This window comes from Trachemys scripta, chromosome 7 (genome assembly GCF_013100865.1).
Source record: "Trachemys scripta elegans isolate TJP31775 chromosome 7, CAS_Tse_1.0, whole genome shotgun sequence".
Classification (NCBI taxonomy): domain Eukaryota; kingdom Metazoa; phylum Chordata; order Testudines; family Emydidae; genus Trachemys; species Trachemys scripta.
Window position 1 is genome coordinate 36,674,272 of NC_048304.1, and position 19,053 is coordinate 36,693,324.

The window sequence follows — 19,053 nt, forward strand, 5'->3', positions numbered from 1 at the left end:
AATTGAACTCAGAGCAATGGGAGATGCATAGGTCAGAGTACAATTAAACTGAGAGCACGTGAGTAATGGCACCAGCCCTGCCTACACTGGGCTAGCATACTATGATTTTCAGACCCGAGCTTACACTGGTACATGTGCAACTTTGCCGTCACACTAACGTCTGCATGCACAGATGACAAGTTTCATGTGCAAACCCATTTAGACAAATGGGAGGAAAGTTCATGCAAGTGACAGAATCTTAATTGTGCATGCAGATGTTCGTGCACCCTAACTACACAGAAGTAGAGGCTGGGCTGAGCCCTCTCCAAAAAAACCCCTCAAAACCTGTAAGACAATCTTCCCTTTTCTGAGCCTCCTGTCCTTGTTACTATAAGTTTGATACTAGAAAACAACTTTCTGGGGTTTACTACTTTAAGTTTCTAGATTACCTCAGTTAACTCCTTCAAACGTGTCTCATCAGGCATCCGAGGGTGCAGATTGGATTCAATGCAGCTCTTAAATCCAGGACATACAAACCCACTTGGTGATACCCACAAATTCTTGGATTTTGCAATAGATTCTTTGCGGACAGTGTCCAAATCCACAGGATCAAACATGGCTGACAGGTATTCGTGGCAATAAGCGAATCTCCTCTCTGGTTTCTAGGATGACAAATGTTTTATGTTAACATGAGTTCCCCTCTACTGGAGATCACCACAGCCCTGGAAAGTATAAAGTAACATCAACACCTATTGTGTCCGTTCTACTTACATCTAAAAATAACCAGAGATTAACCAAGTAAGACAGTCTGAAAAAACCTGATTAAGTACTTCAAAAAATTATTTTCTAATCTTATTTTGCATCCCTATCCTAGCTGTGGATTTAAAGATAATGCAAGTAAAAATTGTGGAATCATTAGAAAGATTTGATGCATTAGTTCCTTATATTTATTTATATGCATCTCCAGATCCTCAGCTGGTGTAAATTGGCATAGCTCAATTGGGTTCAATATGGCTACTCTGGTTTACACCACTTGAAGATTTGTCCCATATCATACTAGAGATGTTGGTCTCTCCATAGTTAAGATTAAAGTTGGCCTTCCATTGTAAACCCACTTTTGATACACCCCAACAAACTTTTACAAAACACCATCAATCCACTCTAATTCCATAGGCAAGATTTCATGTCAAGATAGAATTTTTCTGGAAAGACTGAGGCCTGGTCTACACTACGATTTAGGTTGACTTTAGCAGTGTTAAATCGAATTAAGCCTGGACACGTTCACACGACGAAGCCCTTTCTTTCGACTTAAAGGGCCCTTTAAACCGGTTTCTTTACTCCATCTCCGACGAGGGGATTAGCAATAAAATCGGCCTTAGTGGGTCGGAATTGGGGTAGTGTGGACAGAATTTGATGTTATTGGCCTCCGGGAGCTATCCCACAGTGCTTCATTGTGACCGCTCTGGACAGCACTCTCAACTCAGATGCATTGATCAGGTAGAAAGGAAAAGCCCCGCAAAGGTTTGAATTTCATTTCCTGTTTGCCCAGCGTGGAGAGCACAGGTGACCATGCAAAGCTCATCAGCACATAACCGTGATGGAGTCCCAGGATCGCAAAAGAGCTCCAGCATGGACCGAACGGGAGGTACGGGATCTGCTCGCCATATGGGGAGACGAATCAGTGCTAGCTGAACTCCGTAGCAGTAAACGAAATGGCAAAATATTAGCAAAGGTCTCCAAGGCCATGAAGGATGCACAGCAGTGCCGCGTGAAAATTAAGGAGCTAAAGCAAGCCTACCACAAAGCCAGAGAGGCAAACGGAAGGTCCGGGGGCAGAGCCGCAAACATGCTGCTTCTAGGCGGAGCTGCATGCCATGCTAGGGGGTGCAGCCACCACTACCCCAACCGTGTGCTATGACTCCGTCACTGGAGAAACACACAGGGAAGCGGGTTCGGGGTACGAGGAAGATGAGGATGAAGATAATGTAGATAGCTCACAGCAGCAAGGAAGCGGAGAAACTGGTTTCCCCAACAGCCAGGATATGTTTATCATCCTGGACCTGGAGCCAGTAACCCCCGAACTCACCCAACGCGTGCTCCCAAACCCTGAGGGCACACAGGGGACCTCTGGTGAGTGTACCTTTCTAAATATTACACATGGTTTAAAAGCAAGTGTGTTTAATGATTAATGATTAATTTGCCCTGGCAATCGCGGCCAGTACAGCTACTGGAAAAGTCTGTTAACGTGTATGGGGATGGAGCAGAAATCCTCCAGGGACATCTCCAGAAAGCTCTCCTTCATGTAATCCCAAAGCCTTTGCAAAAGGTTTCTGGGGAGGGCTGCCTTATCCCGTCTGCCCTGGTAGGACACTTTACCACGCCAGGCCAGTAGCACGTAGTCTGGAATCATTGCATAACAAAGCATGGCAGCGTATGGTCCCGGTGTTTGTTGGCATGCAGACAACATCCATTCCTTATCGCTCTTTGTTATCCTCAGGAGAGTGATATCATTCACAGTCACCTAGTTGAAATGGGGCGATTTTATTAAGGGGACATTCAGAGGTGCCCCTTCCTGCTCTGCTGAACAGAAATGTTCCCCGCTGTTAGTCACGCGGTGGGGGGGAGGGGTGAAGTGATCATCCCCGATAATTGGGTGTGGGGGGGAGGGGGATTAGTTCGGTTTGTGCTGCATGTTAACCCGGAAACCACAGCCCCTCCTTTTACATTGCAAACCCATTTTAAATGGCCAACCCAATGGGTGCTTGGTATGGGAAATGAGGGCACTACTGTTTGAAACCATTCACACATGTTAAGAAGGTTAAAAAAGCCAAAAGACTGTGGCTTACCATGGCTGCCTGCAAGCCGAAATCTGTTGCCTGGCACTGCGTGAGTGATCTCTCACACCAAATCGACCGGCCCTCAAGATAAGAGGAAAAATGCGACCTTGTAACGAAAGCACATGTGCTGTGTAATGTGAACAGCAAAATTTAACGTGAAAGAGTGTACCCATTGTTCTCTAAAATGTGTCTTTTTTAACCACCTCTCCCTTCTCCTCCACCAGCTGCAAATGTTTCTCCTTCACAGAGGCTAGTGAAGATTAGAAGGAGAAAACGGCGAACTCGGGATGATATGTTCACGGAGCTCCAGATGTCCTCCCACGCTGAAAGAGCACAGCAGAATGCGTGGAGGCAGTCAATGTCAGACTACAGAAAAGCACAGTATGAACGAGAGGAGAGGTGGCGGGCTGAATCACGGGATGAACAGAGCAAGTGGCGGGCTGAAGATGATAGGTGGCGTCAGCTTGCAGACAGAAGGCAAGAGTCGATTCTCCGGCTGCTGGAGCATCAAACTGATATGCTCCAGCATATGGTGGAGCTGCAGGAAAGGCAGCAGGAGCAGAGACCGCCACTACAGCTCCTATGTAACCAACAGCCCTTCTCCCCAAGTTCCATAGCCTCCTCACCCAGACGCCCAAGAACACGGTGGCGGGGCCTCCGGTCACCCAGTCACTCCACCCCAGATGATTGCCCGAGCATCAGAAGGCTGGCCTTCAATAAGAGTTAAAGTTTTAAACTGCAGTGTGTCCTTTTCCTCCCCTCCTCCCCCACCCATCCTGGGCTACCTTGGCAATTATCCCCCTAGTTGTGTGATGAATTAATAAAGAATGCATGAATGTGAAGTAACAATGACTTTATTGCCTCTGCAAGCGGTGCTCGAAGGGGGGAGGGGAGGGTGGGGTGGTTGGTTTACAGGGAAGTAGAGTGAACCAGGTGGGGGGTGGGCGGAGGGTTCATCAAGGAGAAACCAAACAGAAGTTTCACACCGTAGCTTGGCCAGTCACAAAACTCGTTTTCAAAGCTTCTCTGATGCGCACCACGCCCTGCTGTGCTCTTCTAACCGCCCTGGTGTCTGGCTGCGCGTAATCAGCGGCCAGGCGATGTGCCTCAACCTCCCACCCCGCCATAAATGTCTCCCCCTTACTCTCACAGATATTGTGGAGCACACAGCAAGCAGCAATAACAATGGGGATATTCTTTTCGCTGAGGTCTGAGCGAGTCAGTAAGCTGCGCCAGCGCGCTTTTAAACGTCCAAATGCACATTCCACCACCATTCGGCACTTGCTCAGCCTGTAATTGAACAGGTCCTGACTACTGTCTAGGCTGCCTGTGTACGGCTTCATGAGCCATGGCATTAAGGGGTAGGCTGGGTCCCCAAGGATCACGATAGGCATTTCAACATCCCCAACGGTTATTTTCTGGTCCGGGAAGAAAGTCCCTTCCTCCAGCTTTCGAAACAGACCAGAGTGCCTGAAGATGCAAGCATCATGTACCTTTCCCGGCCATCCCACGTTGATGTTGGTGAAACATCCCTTGTGATCCACCAGGGCTTGCAGCAGCATTGAAAAGTACCCCTTGCAGTTTATGTACTCGGTGGCTTGGTGCTCCGGTGCCAAGATAGGGATATGGGTTCTGTCTATCGCCTCACCACAGTTTGGGAATCCCATTGCAGCAAAGCCATTCACTATGGCCTGCACGTTTCCCAGAGTCACTACCCTTGATATCACCAGGTCTTTCATTGCCCTGGCAACTTGGATCACAGCAGCCCCCACAGTAGATTTGCCCACTCCAAATTGATTCCCGACTGACCGGTAGCTGTCTGGCGTTGCAAGCTTCCACAGGGCTATCGCCACTCGCTTCTCAACTGTGAGGGCTGCTCTCATCCTGGTATTCTGGCGCTTCAGGGCAGGGGACAGCAAGTCACAAAGTTCCATGAAAGTGCCCTTACGCATGCGAAAGTTTCGCAGCCACTGGGAATCGTCCCACACCTGCAGCACGATGCGGTCCCACTAGTCTGTGCTTGTTCCCGGGTCCAGAATCGGCATTCCATGGCATGAACCTGCCCCAGTAAAACCATGATTTGCACATTGCTGGGGCCTGTGCCTTGTGAGAGGTCTATGTCCATGTCAATTTCCTCATCACTCTTGTCGCTGCACTGCAATCGCCTCCTCGGCTGGTCCTGGTTTTGCTTTGGCATGTTCTGGCTCTGCATATACTCCAGGACAATGCGCGTGGTGTTCCTAGTGCTCATAATTGCCGCGGTGATCTGAGTGGGCTCCATGATCCCAGTGCTATGGCGTCTGGTCTGAAAAAAGGCGCGAAACTAGTATCTGACGGACGGAGGGAGGGGCAAGTGATGACATGGCATACAGGTACAGGGAATACAAATCAACAAAGGTGGCTGTGCATCAGGGAGAAACACAAACAACTGTTACACAGAATGGCCCCCCCAAAGATTGAACTCAAAACCCTGGGTTTAGCAGGCCGTTGATTTCACGGCGGGAGGGGGAAGCAAATGAATAAAGAACAAATCTATTTTTTACATCTTAAGCTGGCAGACGACGGTGCAGCATGACTGATAGCCCTCGGCATCTTCTGGGTGCTTCACAGAAAATACTGGGCGCTTGGCAGAAAATAGCATACTACGACTGATAGCCATCATCGTCGAGACTATTCAATAGGACTGAGCATGTCTGCCCAGGTGCCCATGATTGACAGCCACTGCAGTATGATGACGACGGATATCAGTCGTAATATACCATCTTCTACCAAACGGCAAGGGGCTTCTGTTGTGTGCAATGCAGCCCCATGTCTGCCAGCCCCAAGTTGGCCAGCATCCAGATCGCCGATGAATGCTACCAGTCATACTGCACCGTCTACTGCCAAAAGGCAATTAGCTGCTGCTGTGTAGCAATGCAGTACCACGTCTGCCGGCACCCAGAGGACATATGGTGACGGTGAGCTGAGCTGAACGGGCTCCAGGCTTGGCGTGGTATGTTGTCTGCACAGGTAACCCAGGTAAAAAGGCACGAATCGATTGTCTGCCATTGCTCTGACGGAGGGGGAGGGGCCTGACGACATGTACCCAGAACCCCCCGCGACACTGTTTTGCATCATTCAGGCATTGGGATCTCAACCCAGAATTCCAATGGGCGGTGGAGACTGCGGGAACTGTGGGATAGCTACCCATAGTCCAACACTCCGGAAGTCGACGCTAACCTCGGTACTGTGGACGCAGTCGCCGACTTAATGCACTTAGAGCATTTTATGTGGGGACACACACAATCGGCTGTATACAACCAATTTCTATAAAATCGGCTTCTATAAATTCGACCTAATTTCATAGTGTAGACATACCCTGAGGCAAAAGAGGCCTGAAATTTGGAAGACATTAATGCACATTTATTTAAGGGATGATTCAACACCCATTGAAGTCAGCAAGAGTCTTCCCACTGACTTCAGTGGAAACTGGAGCAGGCCCTTAATTTGTTGGTCATGATGAGGCCTGCTGCCTTTGGTAATGTTAAAGGGTTTAAAGGGTATTATTTATGGAGTTATTAAAAGCAGTTTATGCACCTATGAGAAACTTTAGAAACCCGAAGTATGGATGTTTGATTTTTATGGAGTTCAGGAAATCCACACAAGAGGAACTTCAGCTTCCTAAACATCACCTATTGACATGTGTGCTTTAAGATGGTGCAGATGATCTTTTGTGGAACTTTCAAAGTTGCTGGAGGGTGTGAATTTTCAAAGGTGCTCAGCATTGGCTTTAACTCTGCCGCAAGTCAACAGTAAAACTCCCACTGACATCAATGGGAGCAGGGTTAAATCAACATTGAGCGTTTTTTAAATCCCATCTGAGCTGTGCGGAATGATCCAAGAAGTTTGCATCAGGCGAGAGGGGACCTCCTAAGATCCATAAAGTGGAGGTGCCTTCCTAGAGGCAGATCTGACTCAGTCCTACATCCCCAAATTAAGGCAGTAATTTGAAGTCTTTAAGTCAAGACCTGATCTCTTTCTCACAGATACATTACAGCTCATACAGAAATTATGGATTCAATACAGAAATTACTGGGTGAGGTCCTCTGGTCTGCGTTATGCAGAAGATCGGATTAGACAATCACAATGGTCACTTCTGACCTAAAAAATCCAGGAAAAAATAAGTTAATGCAGACAACTATGTGGATTTACACATAAGACCATAGTCCTCTGTGGATGATAAAGAGAATTCATTAAACATGATGTATTTATTTAGCTTAAAGAAGTACTTTTGACCCAATGTCCCAGTGTAAAGTATCACTTCACCCGACAACTGTGCAGTGCCCCCCCCCCCACAACCTCAGAGGTTGCTGCAGTATCTATGTAATTTGTAAAGCGTCTCCATATGAAAAGCACCATACACATATAAAATATTATTACAATACTTTACTTCCTACTGAACCAGGAATTCTCTTTTGCCTATGATAGTGAACGTTAACGACTGCTGCATAATCAGGATAATACTAGCATAAATTCTACTGCATGGAGATATATTCAGTTAGTGCCAAGGAGTTAAGTGGTGGTGAACATGGTGTTAAATAGGATTTTATATATATTATTCACACATACACAAATATTTGATTACATTACACACGTGTTAAAGGATGTAGAGTTAAGTGAAACATCTTTTCAAACTACCTTACATTGTATATAAAATGCATGAATATTTTATGGTAGCTCAGGTTCTCTTCTCAGTTATAAACCTGTGGAACTTCATTGATTTCAGTGGGATTAATTGGTGTGAGAGCAACATTTTACAAAAATTAGTAATATTGATGGAGTGTGTCTCAGAATTTAATACAATTCTATGCTCCCATCCCACCATTGAACAGAGTTTGGGTCCCAAACCATCAGTGGGTCTAGAAGGGTCTAGGTGGACTACCTGTCACTGCCCCCATGATACCCCACCCCACACATGCCCTGGAAACACTCCACTCTATGCTCTCATTTCAGCTGGGCCAGGGCAGCAGGGAGCAGCATGATGAGTGGGATGCAGCCAGCAGCGGCACAGAGGAAGCAGCCAGAGCCAGCACGCGAACAGTCATCAGCCTGGTAGCGAATGCGGCCCAACTGCAAAGAGAAAGGGGCCAGCTGGTGCTGAAGAAGGGGGCGTCACCTCACCTTGATGCAGGGGAAGACTGGGACAGTTTGGTTCCTTTGCCAGGAGGAGAATCTGTGGGGTGTTTGGTGTCTGTTTCAGCAAGACCCCTTAGCCATAAAAGGATCTTTGAGAGGCTAGTTCTCTCCAAAGACGGAGATGGACCGGAGGGCTGTTTTGTGCTTTGTTTCATTGTAGTCCTCCACTCTCACTTACAGGGGTGTAGCAGGAGCCCTACTGGAATTCTCTGTCCACTTAAGGGGACAGAGTGGAGACAGAGAGCAAGAGGGGGCTGGGCTAGAAATGGGGATAAAGGGCCACCCCACCCCACTTTACATGATGTCTGAGAGAGAGAGAATACATAACCGTGAGTCCCCAAAAAAAGACAAAATGCAGTTGGAGGGTCACCTTAGTAAAAAGGTTAAGAACCACTGTTTTAATACAAAGGGCACTAATGTGAATCTATTTGAAGCCGCATTTCTGTCTCAGTATTGGGTTTGGTAAGCCAAGTCTACTCAGTCACACACAATGAAACATTCCACTATACACGTGCTGTGTCTCAATCTTACCTTTGCCAGCTCTTTACGAAGTTGCATCTTTGCCCGTTCTGCAGAATTCAGATTCTGAGAACTGTAGTTGTAGACCGACTTGCCGTCATCAGGAGAACTCCTGATGGCTCTGAACTTTGGCTTTTTCACTTTCCTACTGAGTAGGTACACGGCATCAATGTTAGTCTGAACAGAAAAATTACACAGCAGTTTAGTGTAACGAAGTTTAACCCTCATGATAAAATAACTGTGCTTCCAGATACACCAACAGAGCTTCCTCCATTGGCCATCACCCCAAAAGGGGGCACCTTAATAGACCTTGAGGCGTCATCTTTTCTGATGACTAGGGTGCTAGACACTCAGTCTGCTTGTGCAGAAGCCACTCTGCAGAGTCTCGGCAGTTCCTCAGAGGTGAGTGCCCACAGCACAAGACCTCATACACATGGTTCTAAGCAATGGTGCTGCTGGGGTGACATTTGCTTGGCCGTGTATGCGCATGTGATGCCAAGGGAAATAAAACCCATCAATGCATTATTTTATTTCTACAAATCTTCTATGTTAACACCAAAAGCAAGAAGTTCCCACCTCATGTCCCTTTGCAAACAGCCTTGCTGGCATGGTATAAATAAACCCTGATGCTCTTTTCATTGATTTGAGATAGCCATACTGGGACCCTTTGTGGCCTTTGAGGAAATAATGTGCCCCTCAGGTGCTAGCACAAATGAATATAGATTGTGTTTACATGACTTACCATCCTCTGTTGACTTAGAAAGAAATCCTAACATGTTATAGGCATTTGGCTGCAAAATGTTTGTTTTGTCAGAAAGGTTGAAAGTCGACATTAGCCTACAAATAAGAAGGAACGTTCCTGTTTTTCTATAGCAGACCTTTCTGCCAGACTTCTCCACTGCGTACCCAAAAACTACAGAATGGGAACTGGTTATGTACTTCTATGGGGAAAGTTGCATATTTTACACAGATAATAAAATAACCCTTTTTTCATTTGTACATAGTTCTCAGGGCTAGGCTCCCTGATCCTTCTACGGGTATGTCCACTCTGCAGCTGGGACTGTGCTCCCAGTCCAGCTAGACAGACTTACGCTAGCTCGACCCAGGGTCGAATGCTTCTGAGCTCAGGAAGCTAGGCCCAAACCCCCACCAGTCCTGCAACATCCACTCTGCTATTTTTAGCACAATTCTGTCTAGCCAGGCTGGGAGGGATGCTCTCCCCTGCAGTGTAGACAAACCCAGGGACGTTACAGCAGCATGTAACCAGGATGCTTACATGAGACTGCTTCCCTCCGGGACTCCCACAACTGCCCCTTTATCAACAACAGACTCAGTAAAAACAACACTAAAGTGTCCAACTTATTGTAACATGGACAGCACGAGTACTCACAAAGCAGGGTATTGGGAAACAGGAATGGAACTTTACACACATGCCAAGGGAAACCTTTTTTATATTAAAATACACACAGGAAATACACATTCAAAAGAACGCCTCACAAACAAAGGATGCTTATTAGTCCTCAAATAAATGTGTTCTTAATAACATGACCTCAACCTCTCAGATCTCCCAGGAAAGCTTCTCCGGATGACATCAAAGATGGTTGGGAACACTCTTGGGCCTGGTCTACGTTACAGGGTTAGGTTGACATAAGCTGCCTTGCACTGACCTAGCTGTGGAAGTGTCTTCACTTAAATTTGGCTCCTGCTGACGAAGTGCCTCTCTACACCGATTTAATAACACCACCTCCTCGAGCGGTGCAGAGTCACGGTCGATGTAATTAGGTTGCCACAGTGTCAGTGTAGCCACTGCATTGTTTACATTGACAGTTATTGGCTTTCAGGAGCCATCTCACAATGCCCCTCACTGACAATACAATCGGTACAAATGTTCCTGCTGAGGATGCACACCACCGACACAAGGAGCTAAGAGTGCGCGCGCACACACACACACACACACAAGTGATTTTATAACTGCAGTGGCTGTATGCCAACAGAACTTTTGTAGTGTAGATATGGCATTAGGCTCAGCCTGCTTTCTTCTCAGGCAGTATATGGAGAGGGGCTGCTTCCCACCATGGCAACAAGAGCCAGAAGTTCTATATCCCTTCCCTAACTACTTGCGTGGGGCTCTGTGCTTCACTGTCCGTGCCTTTCAGCTATTCTCAGGTGGTAGTGAGTATCATTTCAACTGCTAGCTAAAAACAGCTGGTTGGCACAAAGCACCTGCGTCTCCTCCTCCACTAAGGGCAAGAGACGGCATCATTTGTGCATGGTAGGTTCGCCTGTCCTAAGGCACCTGAAGCCTGGATTAGAAGCTGAGGCAAGAACAAGGAACAACATGAAAGGGCAGAGTGCTTGTAGGAGAGAAAAAGGCAAGGAAGAGAAGGGACCAGCCCAAGCTAGAATAAGAACACTATTAAATAGTTAACCCACCTCCCTCTTTGCTTTCATGTATGCTCTCTTCATCTGTAACCACTATGCTTTTTTCCCCCGACGAGCAGTCAGTTCTGCAATACACCTTGTGCAGTAGATAAAATACTGCTGATCTTGTCCAATGGATGGCTTTATTAAATGTTTCCAACTCTAAAAGACTATAGTTCTGGAGAGGGTAGGGGGAATTAAGGTGATGCATTATTGTGACTATTAGTATTGCTTCAAGTACGATAGTTCTACATCCCACACAACTCACCTGGATGTGGTCTTTGTAATGCTGCATTTTATCTTCCATTTCCTTTTTACACTGAATGTACTTTTCATTGTGGTTATCCAGTAAAGAATGCATTGCTCCTTGTTTTATGATAACTTTTCTGGAGTTTTGCAAAGCAAATGGGGAGACTGAGGGCAGGGAAGGTCTTTGTATAAACAAATCCTCCTTAGTTAGGGGAATCCCAAATTCCTGACTCAAGACTGTGATCATTTCTGCAGAGGGCAACAGACCTCTCTGAACGACATCCCTTAACTTCTTACTGTGGCAGAGATAATCAAGCCTACAAACACAAGCAGACAGAATACTTCTGTAGATTATCACAAAATGTACCAAGTTTTATTCTGATCACATAACAAGCATTAAACTATTACTCATGAAAAAGCACACAGTTCTATCTTAACATCTTCTTGCTAAATGAATGGGGCACTTCAGTTCACTTACACTGGCACTTAGCATGACCCAACTGGAAAAAGGCGGCATGCTAAGGATTTATCAAAAACTACTAACAATATGCTACGAGAGGTCCTAAGGGGAAAGACTGAACAGTGACTTAAAAAGTTAGATGTTGACTATAATTTAGCTAGAAAATGGGTGTAAGTAGTAAAGCTGTATTAATTGGACTGGTCAGGCATTCATTGTATGATAAAGCAAACTCCCTTTACAGGATTGGTATATGACCTACATTCATTGTACACTGAAAGCTAACTCGGTGCCAAGTATTCTCTTTTACCTTTAACACCCATTTCCTGACTACCTTACAACACATGCGTAACACCACAATTCATGCCACTGCTAAATTTGTCAGATCCTCAGTCCCTCGAGTGGGGCACAGTGGACCTTAAAGTTACTTTAAGGCAGCAGCTGAGGATTGGCCTAGCAAGCCAGCTCTACTCCCGCTCCACTTGGACCCCCACCCGAGAAAAAGGATGTTCCAGGGCTGGGGAGGGACAAGGAAGTGGAGAGCAGGATGGGAGAACATTATGCCCTCTGGCAGCCTTGGCTGGAGGAACAGCCCCTTCGGAATCATTTTCTGCTGTTAGGCCTTGTCTACACAAAGTTGCACTGGTTTAACTAAAATGGGTTTCAAACCTGATTGAATTAAACCCCTATGTGGGGTTCACTTTATCCTAAGATAATTACTTATCAGCTTAAGCTAAATTGACATAAGACAGGTTCAAATCAATTTTGAATGCGTGCACATAGGGCTTTCCACCAGTTTAACTAAATCGGTTTAAAAAAACATACTGGAGAGCAAAGGAAGCAATATACATCACACACGTTTTGCATAATATAATAAAGTGACTGTTTTCCAAATGAACCATAGCTGTTACTTTCTGTGCAAGTTAGACAGCGAATTCCCTATTGTATGCAATAAGAATTATTAAACTAAAGAAGTAAGGTTATTGTCAAAACTAGAGACAGAGTTCTGCTCATTCTTTTGTCCATATGCTTGATTTTGGACTGAGGTTAAAAGTTGAACATTTTCACACTCTAAAAATTTAGAATTGTAAAATCACTGCAATGAGTATATTTTCCTTAACACTGTTTCTGAACAAAATATATAAAAACTAGTTGATAACATTTAATCACACAAATTACAACTGCTTTAATGACTCAAAGGTTTTGCCAGAGTTTCTTTTTTATACTGATGTTTCAAAACATGTTGTTAAACAGAGTTAACAAGTATGTCCAGCTGATGTACTGAGAAGCAGAAGTTTCAATAATGGATGCAGGAAACTGAACTATAGGATGACTTGAACACAATACAGTAGAATCCCGATTTTTATGATCTTATGTACGACCTGTTATAGGAGCAATTTTTTTGCTGCTGAAGTTGTCATTCTGCTGCCAAATATAACTTCAATCCTTCAGTCAACATTCAAGCGCCTGTAAAGGTTTGAAAGGACTGAGAAATTTGGTGACAAAAAAAAGAGATGCAGTACTCCCAAACTAATAAAAGTCAAGCACACTATACATTTGTTACCATTCGTTACGTAAACCATCAATGACCGATTAATACATTAATTTATGTGCCATATCTATTCTTATTTTGAGAGTTTCAATTTTATAAGCTCTTCAATCAGTTCACGAAATAGAGGTTCTACTGTACATGGCAGCTATACCTGACTCCAGACTTTATTTGCAGCCTTCTAAGATGCTCTCTCTGAGTTTATGACAGCGAGTACTACAGAGCATATTGACTTTTCTGCAGCTCCACTTCTCACTAGCACAGAAATGACAGCTGTATTTTAAGCCACTCTGACCGCCATGTTTCATACTGACAGCCTTTCAGACATTGATTTCCACTGAAGGAACCTCAGCTACAATTATCAAAAGCACTGCATAGCTGCTGCTCCATAAACCTGGGATAATTTTTCCCATAGAAGATAGACCATAATAAAGTTGCTTCAAGAAACAAACTATTACGCACCTATTATCAGCAGAATTTTTCAACATATATACAATGTGCACAGTGTGTTATTCCCTGGCTCAAATTTTGGCAATTTCCCAGGATTTTGTCCTTTTGCAGTTTGCTGGCAAGCTTCGTTTGAGGAGATGAAATCTTTTTAAGGACACTGAGGTGACACTTAGCTTTCAATGGAAGTTCTCACTAAATTCCTTTCCTCACTTATTGGTTTCCCACAGAAAACATATACAAATATAACAAATTTTGGCTACATATATAAAGACAGTCTTCATAGAGAAAGGACTCAGGACCTTCAAAAGCAAAACTATAGTCCTTCTACCCCTTGAGCTAAACTCCAATCACTGTCAGTAAATAACAGGCTCTTAAAAACTTACTTGGCCAGCAAGTAGAGCAGCGGTTCCCAAACTATGAGTCATGACCCCAAATGGGGTCGCACCATTAGCAGATTGGACCTGCAACCCCACAGGCCAGATTTGGCCTGCAAGGTGATGGGGTCTGCCCCAGAACGTGCCCAAAACTTCTCCACAAGTGCCGTGCCAGAAGGCCACCATTTTGATCTAGTGGTGTGCACAAGGTTACGCTGGGTGGAGACCACCATTTTGTAAAATGTCAGCCTCCTGGCCTGGCATCTGTGGAGCAGGTGAGGACATATTGGCTGTACTGATGCTATTTTATCATTTGCACCATCCGGCTGTGCAAGCATCTAGTCAAGAGACTTGAATCCAGAAGATCCTTATCTGTGGACAGCGGTCTTAACATAGCATCCTCTCTGCTTGAGTGGGTAGCCTGTGCTAGCCTTTTCTGAGATGGGAATCTGCAGTGGCTTGTAAGCTCCTTAAGGCAGAGCCCATGTCTTCTTTTATGCCAGCCTGAATACCCTGCAGGCATGCAATAAAGAACCATTGTAAGTTACTGTTTCTGCGCTGCCCTACCATCACCACACAGGGTCTTTCTAAGTCCAGGCCTCACTTGCTTACAAGTGAATTCCTCTTTCTGATTTGTGATAAGAGGCACAATGGACTCATTTTTATGCAGAGTATCTGCTTCAACCTCCAGCAGAGAGTCTAGTGATGCATTTCTGAACAGAAAACAAGAGTGCAAGAAACATGCTTGCAAATCTGATGAGGCTTTCTTGGAGTATGGCTTCACCAGTGTTTTCGTCAAGAACAAAGAAAGGCCGAAATGCCTGCTATGACACACGGTGTTATCTAGCTAAAGCAGGATGCCTCATAACCCTTCACAAGGAACACACAGGGAAACCAAGGTCATTTTTCCAGCGCTGGAAAGAAAAACTTTTGCATCAACAACTGCAATTCAAGAGATCCATGTCCATCTCTGACCACAGTCAAAAGGCATCATTTCAGGTGAGTGACTGCATTCGGTAAGCCAAGGAGCCTCACACAATTGGAGAGACTTTAATTTTGCCAGCTGCACTTGATATGGTGAAGATAATGTATGGGGAAACTGAGGCAAACAAACTCAAAGCCATATCACTCTCAAACAATACAGTGAAGCAAAGGATTAAGGAAAGAACAGCAGATCAGGAAAACACACTGGTAGAGCATCTGCCAAACACGTATGCTTTTGCTCTTCAGGTTGATATGAGCACTGAGGATTGTAATGCACATTTCTTGGCTTTGTGAAATACACAAACGCAATTCTCCAAGCCATTCTGTTCTGTATCCCTCCTCTCGGACATGAGATGACACAAGGAATGCTGGATGTACTACACAGGCACATGCAATATAAAAATATCCCGTGTGATCGCATGGTAGGCTTTTGTACAGATGGAGCTCCCTCTGTCTATGGCAGGCCACAAAGCAGGTGTATGTGCTTTGGTAAAGAAAGTTGCTCTGTCTGCTGTGTAAGCTCACTGCATGACTCACAGAGAACAGCTGGCTTTTAAAGCTCTGAGTCCAGAGTTAGGTGAAGTTTTGCAGCAGATCTTGTCTATTGTGAACTACATTAGGTCTTAGCCTCTACACGTGTTTCTGTTTGCAAAACTGCATGAAGACACAGGGTCTGATCATTACGTGTTGTTGTTCCACCCTGAAGTTCGTTGGCTATCAAAAGGAAAAACACCGGGACAATTTTTTGAACCAAGACATAAGCTGCGTGCCTGTGGGATGGACTGCACAAGGAGTGAATTCATTGACTTTCTATGTGACCAAAGGAAGATGTGCTTTCTTGCCTATGTCACTGACATATTTGGGAAACTGAATGAACTGAATACGGGTTTGCAGGGAAAGAACACCCACATGCTTCAGCTGAGTGACTGAATCACAGCATTCATGAAGAAAAGTATTTTCTGGAAGAATAATCTATTGAAGACAAACTATGAATTCTTCCCACAGCTTTGCAAGTTCCTGGTTAATTTTATTGTCATTCAGCCTCCCACACAGGTAATGGCTAAGCATCTCAGCCAGATGGGGGAACAGTTTGCATCCTTTTTCCCTGACTGGGACATGACAAAGTGAGTGCGAAACTCCTTTCTTTGCAAGCCTAATGCCATAGAACTGCCAGCAGGTGCAACTGAACAGCTCATTGAAATTTCCTGGGATTGCTTCTTGCGAGGAACATATGCCCAGCTTATGCTCCCAGAGCTCTGGTTCACTGTCAAGAATGAATATCCTGCACTCTCAACACACGCCTTGAAACTGATAGTACCATTTGCGAACATGTATTTCTGTGAGGCTGGATTCATCCCACATGTGCCAATCAAGTCTCAGTATCAATCTACCACTAATGTCACATTGGAGATTAAATGTGCAATGTCTCAAAGCCGCCAGACTTTGAGAAGCTGTGTCGCAACATACTAGCCCATGTGTCACATTAGAGAGCATTAAATAACATACTTAATATGTAAATTCCCGTGGTCACTATGTTGCTTTGTTTTTGTCTAGGGTCACAGGAAACAGTAAGTCTCAAAATGGGGCAAAAAGTTTGGGAATCCCTGCAGTAGAAAGAAACAATCACATGCACTAAACAAGTCGGATGCATCAAAGCCTGCATGTGCTATTGGCAGACACACACTGCAGTATTCAAGACTGCAGCAGCCACTTGGAAATGATACTCAATCAAGCACAATCGTGTGACATTTTGTATCTGAGTCACTCCTTTGTTGCAAGGTTACAAGAAATGCAAAAAGAAACGTGGAAGCCACTAACAATGTTCTCCTCCTCTCTAGCTGGAAATAACAGCTTTGCCATTTAATCTGAATGCTTATTTGGTGAGGCTTCACCATAAGCACTGTAGGTGAGCAATGTGGGAGTTTTATCATTTGAAATTGAGTCCTCTGAAAGAAGTAACAAAGGCTGGGTGCTCTCGCTATCTCAGGAGTGAAAATCCCCAGTCATTTCAGTGACAGCCAGGGCCGGCTCTACCATTTTTGTCGCCCCAAGCAAAAAAAAAAAATGCTCCAACTGCTGCCACCCAAACTGCCAAAGCGCAAAAAAAAAAAAAAAAAAAAAAAAAGCTGCCCGGACTCTGCCGCCCCAAGAATGGACGGAATGCCGCCCCTTAGCACGTGCCGCCCCAGGCACATGCTTGCTCCGCTGGTGCCTGGAGTCTGCCCTGGTGACAGCTGTGTGGATTTTAGTTCAGAAAATAATCTGAATGAGCCAGTCTATTGACAGCAGGAACTAAAAGTATCCACTTGCTCTCTTCAGCCTTCTAAGCACCTGAATTGCTTATTTCAAAGATGGATAAAACCCATTTCCTATTTTTCAAAAGCAAGGTTTTTTTTGTGTGCTGATTTTGCATAACAGATGACTTTCTCTCCACATTTTTCACAAAAAGTAACATTTTATATTTGCAGCTACACCCTCACTCGCTCTCTCTCTGTCCAGACTGTTGTTATGCTTTCTAACAAACTAAACACACATTTGGGATACTCTGAGGCGAACAAGGGTGAATATAGCCATATGCTGCTGAACTGAGCCTGAAAGCTCCTCTTTCCTGACTGCCAGGGACCTGTGTTTAGAGCCTTCCCTGGCTTGTCTGAGTCCATGACTGGGCCTGTCGTCCTCAGCCTTGCTCCATTCCTTCACCCTATACACCTGAAGGAAAGCTAAGCAGGGAACAAACTCCCAGCCAGTGTTCAGGTGGGACACTGCACCTGTCACAAGACAATTTTATTTCCTTTTTTCCTATTCTAACTCTCCTGCCCCATAAGGAATAACTTCATGTCCAGAGAGGGGTGATTTCAAAAATTATTTGAGGGGCAGGAGCAGGTGGAGAGAGATGAACTGGCACTCTAATCCCCAGAGACGAAGCATGCCTCATTTGCATCGTGCTCATCTGCCGTATTCCCATGCCTGATCTCAAACCTAAAACTCACTCTCAGTCCCACTGACCTGCTTTCTTTGTGAAAGAAAAACCAAAGGCATTAATTATCGTATCAAATATTCACACTATTTTGGTGATGCTTCAATTATCAGTTTCCTGACTACAAATCTAGGAATGGTCTCACCTGGACAAGGCTTGGAAACATGCCTGAGGAACCATATCCCTGACATAAAGGAGAGGTTGTCTTGTTATAGAAGAGAGGGGTTTACAGAGGTGGATATGATACAGGATCGCTTCCAGGTCTGTATACAGGCGCTGATGGAAAGACAACTGTGAGTTATATAATATATCCAACCTTCCATTTTCAGTTCTGTGAGTCCTGCAACAGAGCACCACAAAAGCAATGTTACAAAACCAGTCTAGCTCATGAATCCCACAGTGCTGCAGCATAATCCCTTATGAAAAACTGTCTTGTCTTTGTTCTTGTAGATGGAACCTGTTACCATTCTGACACTTTATGCCAAGGGTTTTAAAATAACAACTTTTTTTTTTTTTTTTGCAAAACACCTGCCATGAATTATTATAAAAAAAAACCCAGCCTCATATTTAACCACACTATGTAATATTCTGTAAGGAAGTTTACTAGAGTACCAAATTTACCCTTATTATAGTTACAAAAATGGTACAATATCAATTACCAGGGTAGAAACAGAATCAGAGATTTACATGATCACAACAAGAAAGGACTTTTTTACTGAAATAAATCATTTCAACAATTTGAAGGGAACAAGCATGCAAAGAAAAATAAATAAATTAGGAAAGCAATTAATAATGTTTCTGTATTCCTTCAATGCTTAAAAAAAAAGAAATGAACTCTTTTTTAAATCTGGAAATCTGAGGAAGACCCACATTCACTACAAATCCTGTAGGAGTTATATAAGCGAAAGGGGAACCTTTTAGAAAAGATTATAAATTGTATATGGTGTGTGAGTGTGTGTGTGTGTCTCTCTCTCTCTAAAAAGTCAATGTCCCCATTCATTTCAGTGAAATTTGTGTGGGGTTTAGCCCAGAAAGTAATCTGAACTTTCTAATCACAAAGTACCCAAATTCTACCTGCAACC

General features: G+C 44.5%; 1 protein-coding gene across 1 annotated transcript in view; it reads right to left on the reverse strand.

Moving 5' to 3' along the window:
- The window catches only part of LOC117881023, a 55,136-nt gene extending 36,926 nt beyond the window's left edge, over positions 1-18,210 (reverse strand). The window contains exons 1-3 of the mRNA XM_034777781.1: positions 18,117-18,210; positions 8,523-8,687; positions 429-641 (exon numbers count right to left, since the gene is read on the reverse strand). Of these exons, the coding sequence (XP_034633672.1) occupies positions 429-641; positions 8,523-8,687; positions 18,117-18,137 (399 nt within the window). The 5' untranslated portion in view covers positions 18,138-18,210. The remainder of the gene's footprint in view (positions 1-428; positions 642-8,522; positions 8,688-18,116) is intronic.
- Between the last annotated feature and the right edge of the window lie 843 nt (positions 18,211-19,053).